This window comes from Melanotaenia boesemani, chromosome 18 (assembly GCF_017639745.1).
Source record: "Melanotaenia boesemani isolate fMelBoe1 chromosome 18, fMelBoe1.pri, whole genome shotgun sequence".
NCBI lineage: Eukaryota > Metazoa > Chordata > Actinopteri > Atheriniformes > Melanotaeniidae > Melanotaenia > Melanotaenia boesemani.
Window position 1 is genome coordinate 2022514 of NC_055699.1, and position 12315 is coordinate 2034828.

A 12315-nucleotide genomic window follows, 5' to 3' on the forward strand; every position below is an offset into this window, starting at 1 on the left:
CTTGTAAATAATCTTTCTCACTGTAGAATGATAGAACTCCATTAATTAAGAAATCTAATGACCCTTCGCAGATTGATGGACAGCAACAACTGCTTCTCTAAGATGATTGCTGATGTCTTTCCTCCTTGGCACCTGAATGCTACACAGCAGCAATCTGCCAAAACGCCTGCTTTCATAGACGTACTCACACTGATATAAATGATAAATTAATTTAGGTGAATATATTAATTATACATTAATCATTTATTTAATGTAATAAAAGACAAACTATTTAACTGTTTATACATTTCTTGTTAAATTTTTTGCTAAACTGTTATAAACAAACATGTTAAGTCAGGAGCACGCTGACTCTTTTAAAAGGAACTGAACATTAGTCTGGCATACATGAAGTTTGACTTTATCTGAACATTTTTGTGGTCAAAGCTCAATCTGCAAACAATAACATCAAACCTCTTTGTGTGTGTGTGAGTGTCGCTCACACAGACCAGAACAAAAACTGCAGACCTCCAGCCATGCAGGGATGATGTTTCTGTGGAGTCAGCAGGGGTGGATTAAATAAAGGCCAGGGGTCAGATCCAGGACTGTGTCTCACCTCACGCATCATCAGGGTGTTGTCCTGGGAGCTGTTTCCATACAAATCACCATGGTCATCATTGTGGCCTCCAATCATGCTGAAGGACTCATTGGTACTTTGACTAGCAGGAGGCCTGAGAAACAGAAATAAAAGTGATAATGATTTAACTTTTACTAACGTTTTTTTTTCTTGTAAATCAGAAAAACTGTCTTGACCGGCAGATCAAGGAAAGATCTTATTGGTCTTTCATGTCTATGAATATCAGAACAGTTGTTGACTGTAAATTTAGAAGAGAAATTCCTCGATTTTTTTATTTGAAATGTTTATTTTATTCTCTGTTTATTTAACGTTCTTCAGTAAAAAGTTATTACAAGATTTGTTTCCAGAAAAGTTGAGGAATTTTCTAAAATGCAATAGCAAATATAAGACAGTAATTTGATGTAGCACTACACACACACACAAACACACAAACACACACACACACACACACACACACACAAACAAGAAAAGAAATAGAAAAAGAAAAAATAGATAAAAACTTATAGAACAAAAACATCAATAACATCATTCTGGAACTGGTGAGGGTGTCAGGATTGGATATAAAAGAAGCATCTCTAAAGGTTTAGGGTGCATTGACACCAAATCTTTAGATTCTAATCCTAGCTCCTTCAGTAATTCTTGACGGAGCGCCGCCTCTGATGAGAAGGGGAACAAGTAATTTAAAAAGGTCCAGTTTGTTTGAGTGGGTGCAGTATGAAAGCAAACTCTGAATCCCCAATCATACCGGGTCTCATGGACCATCCTGGTGTGAATGCACCCTTAATGTTTCCAAGCAAGGACAGGTCTGTGCTCACAAACTCCATCAAAGGTAAAAAAGAAAAGAAAAAAAATGAGTATAAAGAACTTTGGTCTTTCAGCAAAATATTGTGAAAAGATTCAGCGAGTTTGGGGAAAACAGAGCATGATGACCACGAACAGAAACCACTGTTAGATGGTTGAGACCTTTGAGACCTCAGACAGCACTGCAGCCATAATCAATACAGTCCTCTGCTGGATTTCAGCTATCAAGGTGGAGGATGTCAGACCTCATTCTGCACCACTACCAGCAGTATGGCTTCATACACACAGTGTGTACTTCACTGGCCCTCCTGCAGTCCATATCTGTCTCCTATTGAAAATGTACTGAGTAATATAAAGAGGAAAATCAGACAACCACAGAATTTCCTTAAAAAACTGCAGCAATCAGTATCCTCAGTTTCTGAACATTAAGATTTGTTTATTTTTTCTAAATGCAATTAAGTTGGTCAGTAAGGACACTGAGAATTTAAGTTTTCATGGCATTGTTTTAGAAATAACTTTTCTAGAAATTGGTTTATAAATTTTAAAGGCTACAGTGAAAACTGTCTAACTTATTCTCAGCTGGAGAGAAAGCTGCTGTTGAGTTCATTGCATTACTCACATAATGCGCGGTATGTCGCTGACAGCCACCGTTCCATCGTTAGCTCCGCCCTCTCCCTCCTCATCCTCGCTGCTGTGAGACTCTTCGCTGGATGACGAGTAATCCGTCACTTTGACAGGCGGGCGGCTGGTTTCCTCTCCCTGTCGCAGCTCTCTCAGCTCTTTGGCCAGAGCTGTCAGATCCTGGAGGACAAAAAAATCAACCGTCATACACGATGAAATGGAGACACTCAAAGGTTTTCATTAAACTAGTGGAAATAATTAGTGTTCTGTCTGTTTTAAGCCATAAAAGTTTAAAGAGATCTGTCCATCTGTAGAAGGTCTTTACTCATCCGCTGCAGGAACAGTCTGGAAGTGATGCAAGATTGACTTTTTAATCAATTTTAGGCGTGTATTACGGTGCACGTGAAGAGTTTCATTAAGTGACTGGAGGTTCACAGTTCACCTGCTGCTGTGTGCAGATTTACCTGTTTAAAAAAAGCAATTCAACATCAAATATAAGCTTTGGTGTCTTCTGAACCTCACAGAGTCTCCGACTGCAGCAAAACTGAAGCAAATTCTTCAAGATATCAATCTATTTCTGACAGACACACACACAAAAAAACCAACCAAGCAGATTCACGGAGACACCATGCAGGTTGTTAGTAAGGTCTATTTAAACTTCAGCCAAATGACTGAATCTCCGTCACGAGGAGGGCAGCAAGCAGGCGGAGAAAACGGGAGGAGGAGAGTCAGTAGACAGACATCGCCATGCCTCAGTGTTAAAGTTCAAAACACTTCAAATTCAGCCTCTAATATTTCAGAGCAGCCACAGATAAAAACACACACGTACACGCTTCAGTCAGCTCAAGCAATGCATCGGTCCTGTCGCCACGTTGCAGCACGTTTCAAAGTTAATCCAGCAGAAAATGACTGCTGTGCTGCTTTGGATGATCTACAAATGACACTGTTTTCCTCTGGATGTGTTAACCTGAGACCGGCCTTCTGTCTTCTAAGACGGCATGAACAAAGCGACTGGATGGTTTCAGATGAAGAACATTTAATTTATAACTACTTTAATTTCATTTACATTCACAAAGCAAGACTTTAGCTGTTCAGTAAAAAAAGACTCCACAGAAGAGTTTACATGAGGATATCCAAACTGAAACTTCAATTTAATCAAGTGCAAATAATGAAAAATAAATAAAGACAGGAAAAATGTAATTAAATAAATTATTAAAAATATTTAATTAAATGTATTAAATTAGTACCAAAAATGTGGTTAAAAGGAAAAAACAGGGAGTTTTTAACTCTTACAGTACAAAAAACAACTAATATATTAAATTCATCTTTCAAACATTTACTAGAAACTGATGCTCTGAGAAATAAATTACTACAAAAACAACATTTTATTTACTTCTATTTGAGTTTTAGAATCAAAACCAAATTTAGATTTTTAAAAAACACTAATACATGTCTGATATTTGAAATAAAGGAAGTAGAATGAAAACTGGTTTCCTAAAAAATGATCAGGGTATGTTAACTTCCTCCCGACCTGTCAGACATACAGGATTCACTTTAGGACTGAAGCATCACAGCAAAAACACAAGCCACCATTTAAATATCACTGCTGGGACTTTGTGCACATGAGCGTTACATGTAGGAGGTGGACAGGGTGGGGGAGATGTGGTGACGTTGGTGGAGGGTAGTGGGGTTATCTTACCAGCTCCTCCTGATGAGAAAGAGAGGAACGGTAAAATGGAAGAAGAAAGAGAAATAGAGTGATTGTGGATGAGAGCAGAGGTGTCTGAGGTGACATCAGGAAGAAAAGAGTCCTACAGTAACAACAACTTCCTGTCTGATACAAGAGAAAACACTGCAGCAGCATCATCTTCCAGGAGACATGGACCAGACGGGACACATGGGTCAGGTTTGAGGTGCTGATGGTGTTTGGATCATGTAAAGGAAGATTTATTTATTTATTTAATTAATTTTTGGGGGAAAACGAGAAATCTGGTAATTTGAATTTTAAAGTGCAGGAAACTTTGTAAACCAATGAAATCTACAAACTGGGAGTGTTAGGGAACAAGAATTTAGCGACTACCACCACCATGATGACGTCTTGTTTGAATTCTTGCTTGTGTTGTTCTTACTCTCAAATGTAAGTCGCTTTGGATAAAGCGTCTGCTAAATGACTGAGAATAGAATAGAATAGAATAGAATAAAGACATTTTAAAAGGTGATAAAAGAATTTGATTAAATTGAATTAAACCTGGATTGAACTGTACCGTATCTTTAAAGTGCCTCGAGATGACATGATATAAGTAAGCAGGATTTAAAGGAGCAATAAGCAGAACTTCCTCATTTCTAGACAAAAGAAATAAAAATGGCACTGTGAAGAACTAGCGGAGTAATTTCATCTAGAGTATAGCAGGACGTCACACACCGTCTCTCTGTTTATCTCCAGCCCTGCGTTTACCAGCCGGCCCGGCAGCACCTTCATGTACGTTCATGTGAATTGTTGCTTCCTCTCTCCTCTCCGATCCCTTGGCCTTCCATCTCTATAAAAGGCTGGAGCAAGCGAGCAAAGACAGCTCATATTTATGAAGCAAATTGTTGGAGAGCAGAACGAAACGTTCACCTGCAGACGGCCATGATCCCACATTACCTCCAAAAAATAACGGATGTTGGCGAAGTTGTTGGATAAAAAAGGGACATAACTCGGATTAACACTGGGCTTGTTTTTCCAAACAGGAGAGCACTGCGAGCGCTAAAGAGGCTGCAATTTGACCCGGAGCTAGCTCTTCTCCTGGACATACAACACAACATAAGTCACTTTGACATGTCCCACGAAATGGTGAACTTGTTTGCTCGGTGTGTTTGCTCTTCTCACATTCGTTCGCAGACGAGGCGATTTGGGGGCGGGGGGAAGAGGTAGAGGAAACTCACTTTTTGCCCTTTAAACTACAGAATTTTTCAAATTCAAACCTTAATTCTTTTTGGATAGTGTTTGAGGATTTATGCCATCACAGAGATAAAGCTTTTGAAAATATCTATTGCATGAAGTCACATGTCAGCAGGGAAAGTACTCTTGCATGTCTCGCATCTTCCTTGCGCAACATTAGCCGCTTTGGTTTGTTGGACCTCTTTATTCAGCAGAGAACTGTATTTTTTACTTGCTAGTTAGCTGAACATTCACAGAATAGTAGTTTTTTTAAAAAATACATACTGTATTTCAAAGTTATCTGATCATTTTTCATGAACCAAAAACCAAAATGTTTACGAGGGCTTTCTTTGTCTTCATCAGTCTAATTCGATGTTAGAGAATCGACATGTGCCGACTTTGTTGTGACAATTAGTGGACTAATTAATCTTGTTTCTCTAACTTTTTTTTTAGAAATGTGAAAATGTGACATGTGAAATTTTGCAGGCCTGAGGAGGAACCATCACACAAAAAGACAGAGGGACAGTGTGAGATAGAAAGAGGGGTGAAGGAGGAGAAACATCACTGACCTCGTCTACAGCTTTTTTATAGCTCTGACGGACGATGGAAGGAAGGATGGAGGACAGGATGAGAGAGAGACAGGCAGAGTGAGAATGAACAGCATCATGGTTAGTTCAGAGACAGCCTTCAGTCTGAGTCCCTGCTATTTTTATCGTACAGGAGTTTGTGTGACTGACAAACACAGATGGATGGATGCATGTAAGTGTGTATTTGTTTGTGTGAATGAACAGTGTGTGTACTCACTGCAGGTCTGCTGGGTCGAGTCACCTCTCTGCTGTCGTCTTTGGTGTCGTGGGAAGAAAGAGTCGAACCCTCGGTTTTAGCAGCTGAATTACCTGAAAACACACAGATCAGGATCTAGATCAGCATCCAAGGAAATCCTGCTGCAAACTGACCAACAAGATAAACCAACCACCTGAGTGATGGTAACAGGTGAGGACATGTTACAAAAATATAAAACATATTTGTACACTCATTGGCCACTTTATTAGGTACACCTGTTCAATAGCTTAACAGAAATAGCTAATCAGCCAATCACATGGCAGCAACTCAGTGCAAGATGACTCACTGAAGGTCAAGCTGAGCATCAGGATGAGGAAAAAAGGGGATTGAAGAGACTTTGAACGTGGCGTGGTTGTTGGTCTGAGTATTTTCTGGGATTTTCACCCACAACCATCTCCAGGGTTTCCAGAGATGGTCTGAAGAAGAGAAAATATCCGGCGAGCAGCAGTTGTCTGGACCAGGACGCAGCAGAAGACACACCGGGTGCCTCCTGCCAGCTAAGAACAGGAAACTGAGGCTACAATTCACACACACTCACCAACACTGGACAATAGAAGATGGAGAAACGTTGCTGGTCTGATGAGTCTCCATTTCAGCTCCACATTCAGATGCTCGGCTCAGAATCTGCTGGAAACATCATGAAAACATGGATCCATCCTGCCTTGGATCAACGCTTCAGGCTGCTGCTGGTGTGATGGTGGGGGGAGATTTTCTTGGTCCACTTTGGGCCCCTTAGTACCAACGTGGCCTGGTTTAACCAGCACAGCCTACCTGAGTATTGTTGCTGACCATGTCCATCCCTTTATGACCACAGTGGAGCATCTTCTGATGCTACTTCCAGCAGGATAATGCACCATGTCACAACGCTCAGATCATCTCCACCTGCTTTCTAGAACATGACGATGAGTTCACTGGACTCCAACGGCCTCCACAGCCACCAGATCTCAGTCCAGTAGAGCAGCTTTGGGATGTGGTGGAACGGGAGATTCTCATCATGGATGCAGCAACTGTGTGATGCTGTCATGTTAACATGGAGAAAACCTCTGAGGAAGGTTTCCACCACCCTGCTGAATCTATGCCATGAAGAATTAAGGCAGTTTTTAAGGGAAAAGTGGATCCAACCTGGTACTAGCAAAGTGGCTGCACAGTGTGCCATCTTCTGGGAGACTTCTGCTGTAGCAAGTTATCTTAGCAGGGGTTCAAACCAAAGAGGAGACAGCTCTTTAATGCTGAGTAGTAAAAATATTCAACTAAAGAAGAAATGAGGTAAAATGAAAAACAACGTAGTCACAATATTTTATCACCACACCATCAGCTGTCAGCTTGACTTGTTGTTTTCTACTTTACAAGATTCTTTTTTTGGGAATTTTTCTAAATAAATTTTGTGCTGTTATCTACAGCCATCAAAGGAGGAAATAAATATATTTAATTTATAAGTTTGTGTCTTTATTATGTCTTCATAACAGTTGATAATTAACATGTCATCTATCTAATTACTGTATTTGTAATATTAATATCAGTAATTTTGTACTTCTTTAAAGATCAACAGTAACCGAAAAGACTGATGAAGACACATTTTTGCTACTCATTCATTTAGGACTCAGTTGTAAATCAAGTGATGTTAATTAATAGTCAGAATAACGAAATTAGCCACCCAAACATACGCATGTTTTCATACTAATTCTTTATGCTACATCTAAAATGAGCAAACATCACACATATAACTTGTGAAGGGTTATATATGTCTACATTTCTGGAAACAAAAATATTTGAAAGCTGAATGTTTAGAAATCATTTATTATAAAATTACTGGCAGCATCAGATTAATAGGAGCAGCATATATAGGACTATTTATTACTTTAGACTAATACTATTTTTTTGTAATGGGGCGCCAGTGATGAGGTTTGCTGAGCGCTCCACATGGGCTTTGACCAGAACCACCAATGAGCACTCTGCTCAGTTCTGACTTCTGAACGGATCTTCAAAGAACTGTCTGCAGGTTCAGACTCAGTCAATCATCAGATGAGGGTGTATGTGTTCACCTCGCTCGTTGGAGCCTCCCTGGGAGCTTGGGGTGCTGGAGCTGGAGGAGCTGCCGCTGCTCGTCCTCTTCAGAGGCGTATCCATGGAAATGTCAGTCCTCCGCAGGTCAGGGTTGCTACAGCAACACAAACACCGTGGAATCTCATACATGAAGGAGACTGTTACTGGAACTGTGTTTGGATGTGTGTGGGCGTACCTGGCCCGTATGAGGTGAGCTCCGGCCCGAGGACCAAGTCCAGGACCGTTTCCAGGAGAGTTCTTCCTGACCAAAGCAGGAGAGATGGAGGTTGTCCTCTGAGGAACCTAACAACAAACAAAAAACATAGTATGGGAGTTATGTTTTGTCAGACAGGATTTATCTTGATCAGTCTGAGGTTGTTCAAATCTGAGCGCTGCAAAAACATTCAGAAATTATTCCTCAGGAGAATTAAATCAAACTTAAATGAATATTTCAAGGGTCACTGAGCTTAATGCGACTTGACTTGGAGACTTGCAGAATCTCAAAATTCGCTCAGGTCCACAGAGGATGTTGTTGTTTATTCAGCCACGGTATGAAGAATGAATGTGAGTATGTGGTGCTGGCTACAGCAACAGAAAAGTAAAATTCAATCAGATATATTAAATCAAACTTGCTCAATGCTTTTCCCCACAGATAAGAATTCTTTTATCTTCACTGCTGGCGGACTTTGAGATTTGCATCAACATTCACAGACAAGAGCACATCCTCTGCTCTAAAAATGAACACAAAAACAAAAAGCCTCAAAGGACACAGAGAAAAAAATCAAACATGCTCGCATCACAAAGTCAGAGCCTGGAAAAAGAAAAAAAAAGCAAAGTTACACATGCATGCACACACACATACACAAAACACTCAGGTGGGGCATGCAGAGACCTTGGGCGGCATGTCGTCATCCTGCCGCAACCAGGAGCTGCGGTCCAGCTTGTCGAGGGGGGGCGCCAGGCGAGAGAGGGGCGGGGGAGGAGGGGTGTCGGAGGTGGGGTCGGAGTTCTGCCGGGGCATGGGAGGCCGGGAGGGGGTGGGCGATGCCGAGGTGGAGGAGGACACGCCGTGGGGGTCGTACAGAGACTGGGAGCCTGACAGGCCGTGACTCTTCACCTGTACCAGGTGGGCCATCTGAACACACACGCATACACACACACACGCAAGCAGGAAACAGGCAATGCCGAGGAGGAAGAGCAGGATCAGGATTCACTTGAGATCAGGAAGCAAGTCAAGAAGAGCTGATGCAGAAAGAGTGGTGAGAAGGAAAAGGAGGTGAGAAAGGGGGTAAGAAATGCTGCGTTCACACTATCATGTTGAAAACCTGGCAACAAGGATGACACGTCCTCCAACAAGTCAACAGTTTCCACTGCTGCAAGTCTGAGCCAAGCAAAACAGAGCCGCAGACAACCACTTCTTTATGGTTAGAAACACCTGAGAAGAACTAAACCTGCAGGTTCTGCAGCTCCTTTAACAGAACCAAAAAAGCTGTTACCAAATCTCCAAACCTGCACTCGTCTCTCCTCCGAGCACCACAAGCCAGATGAAATCCACACAGCCCTGAGATCCTATCAGAACAACTTAATAGGAATTAATTCTGCACTGATGCCAAGGAGAGGGACCGAAAGTACATTTAAAATGTGGGATTAACATGTCCCGCCCTCCTCCACACGGCAGATAAGGTTACACTAGTGTATCCTCGCTTCTCCTGCAGCTCCTCCTGCAGCTCCTCCTGCAGCTTCTCCTGCAGCTTCTCCTGCAGCTCCTCCTGCAGCTCCTCCTGCAGCTCCTCCTGCAGCTTCTCCTGCAGCTTCTCCTGCAGCTTCTCCTGCAGCTTCTCCTGTAGCCTCTTGGCTCCTCTGGTTGAATTTAAGGAATTTAAAACTGCTTTAAAACATTTTGCTGAGATTAATTTCTGGATTACAAGCTGCATTATAAAGTAGAGGGAGACCTCACTCCTCAGGCTTCTGTGTTCTGAGCCAATCAAATTTAAGCTTGGGTTAGAAATGAAGTAAAGTTTTACTTTTATCTGTTTCTGACACATAATGAGGTAACGATATAGCTGATTAACTATCATTCATATTAGACCTGTGATGGCTGTAATAAATAATTTGCTCTGACTTTCAACACACAGTCTGCAGTTTAAGTTTTCACCCTTTTTAAAGCCACTGAACTAAATTAAAGTGACTATATGTTCATGCATAATAACACTGAACCATGAAAAAAATGATGTACATCACACATACTTTAAAAACGGCTGTTTGTATGACATTTCAAGCATAAATATAAATCTAATTTTACATATTTAAGGGATACAAATGGGCTACATCATAGATTAAAATATGAAAGGTGCTAAACTAAATATTCCTTTTCTACTGAATGTCTTCATAGTTGAATGATTTTTCTATTTTTCTCCACCACAGTGTTCATATGAGCTCTGAAGCTTTCTTACAGCTAGATCTGTAGCCAAATACAATATTCCAACATAAGATAACATAAAATGTTCCTCATAGTTTTTTACACTTCTGACAACAATCCTTGTGCAAAAAGCACCACATAACTACACCCTCCATGTCGTGGCATGTTTTTCTCTCTTACTGTCCACCTCCACCCTTCCCACCTGGTAAAATAATCCTAGTCTAGTCAACTTTCCTTCCCTGCTGAATGAACTTTGTTATGACCCTCAAATTCCTCTTTAATTCGTCATAAACTTGCAAAAACAAGCTTAAGCGACACAGGTGAAGGAGTCAGATACTCACCTGCGGTTCAACGGAGCGGTGCATGGGTGGAGTCCGGGCCTGCTGGATTCCTCCGCTGCTGAAGGACTCTGAGCGAGGAGGCAGCGACGGGTCCGAGATCCGGTTGGAGACTTTATGCTGCAACGCAGGAGAAGTCTGTCTGTTCATCTCATAATGCTCCTCCACCTGACACACACATCAGACCGCAGTCATTCGGCATGCAGCAAGACTGTGTGTGTGAAAGCCATTTAATCCAAACTGCATGTTTTTACTGTCCTACATGTGTGTTTGCATCTGCAGCCGTTTTGTTTAGTGACGCCTCCATTTACTGGATTTGTAAAGTGGCTAAGATGGATCTCATTCCTGCTGGAGACTTTTATATTTGTGGAATTAAATCAGGGTGTATTCAGTGCTCCCTAATCTCTGATAACTCGTGCAATGATGGATTATTTTGTGGTTTAAACAAGCATTAGTTTGAATTATTCTGCATCATGAATAAGGTTGAAGATAACACAAATACAAAGGTAAAAAGATGACGAGCAGAAATATTTAGCAAATCAAAAGGGTATTACTATAATTTAACCTTTAATTTAACCTTTAATTTAGGCTACAAATACTGTATTATGTCCTCTTCTAATGAATAGCCTTTAGAGTAGTTGATGTATGGATGTGTAGTTACTTTTCCATTACCAAAATGTGTGTAAAAAAAATCATGTATTATCTAATTCTGCGTTTACTTATTAATATTCCAGACATTTTTCATCCTCCACATATCAGCACTATATCTAAGATGTGCATAAATAAATAGATGTTCTTCTTGTAAAATTTTAATATTATATTCCATTTACTGCACTCTGCTGTCAACATTAGAAATATGAGCTCACTGGGAATCAGGGTGATTTTATACATCACATCAGTCTAACATCCCTGATAATGCCATGTTTTGTTAGACGACGCTGCAGTAGAGAAGAGCTCAAACTCATTTCTTTATATTTATATTTATATATATTTAGATGTAAATAAATTTTAAACCATGTGCTCCCACTTGAACAGTGTAGAATTAGTACTTTATTTAGTATTTGTTACTGGTCTAAAATAAGTGTTTGCTGAATGTACAGTTATGAATGTAGCATGGAATGATGAACATCATTCAAATCTCAAGACTTAGCTTTCCAATGGTGAAGAACGTGTAGGCACTTGGAAGGGAGACAGAGTAAAATACACATTTATTTGTCATGTCTCACCTACGAGATGTCTGTTACCAACGGGTTAAATAGCACAGACACTCCCAAACTCATTTAATTTTACAAATTTGTGATGTACGCCCACCCTGAATATTCCTGAAATGTTCCTTCTTGGTTGTGGGAACAATCCCTGAAAGTTTACTTTAGAAGTCGTATGAGATTTTAGCTGCATGTTTTAGCTCCTCTTGCTTTTGCCGAATTTGTGCATTTGACTACATCAACCTTTCCATCACAGTTGACCTTTATAAAACCTAATGACCTAATGACTCTGCACAACATTCTTATTGTTGCAGTCAGAAATACCAAAATACAACCCATTAGGAAGGTTGTGTGAGGATCACTACGCAATGTACAGAGGAAGTTGGGGTTTTGCTTCCCTAAAAGTTAAGGGTACATAACTCCATAGAAGTGAGCCCTGGTACAGTGTAACTGGTGGGAACCACATGCTAACATAATGGCTGCAAACGTCTTTCACAGCCACTAATGAGGTT

The 12315-nt window shown here is 40.7% G+C and overlaps 1 protein-coding gene across 6 annotated transcripts in view; it reads right to left on the reverse strand.

The window, feature by feature from the left end:
- The window catches only part of tnikb (TRAF2 and NCK interacting kinase b), a 77860-nt gene that overhangs the window by 16544 nt on the left and 49001 nt on the right, over positions 1-12315 (reverse strand). For 2 of the 6 annotated variants that reach the window (XM_041967781.1, XM_041967785.1), the window contains 8 exons: positions 10602-10766; positions 8734-8976; positions 8038-8144; positions 7841-7956; positions 5760-5851; positions 3735-3743; positions 2034-2215; positions 593-707 (listed from right to left, as the gene is read on the reverse strand). In XM_041967781.1, coding sequence (XP_041823715.1) covers positions 593-707; positions 2034-2215; positions 3735-3743; positions 5760-5851; positions 7841-7956; positions 8038-8144; positions 8734-8976; positions 10602-10766 — 1029 coding nt within the window. The remainder of the gene's footprint in view (positions 1-592; positions 708-2033; positions 2216-3734; positions 3744-5759; positions 5852-7840; positions 7957-8037; positions 8145-8733; positions 8977-10601; positions 10767-12315) is intronic. The other 4 variants (XM_041967783.1, XM_041967786.1, XM_041967782.1 and 1 more) reach the window with 3 other exon arrangements.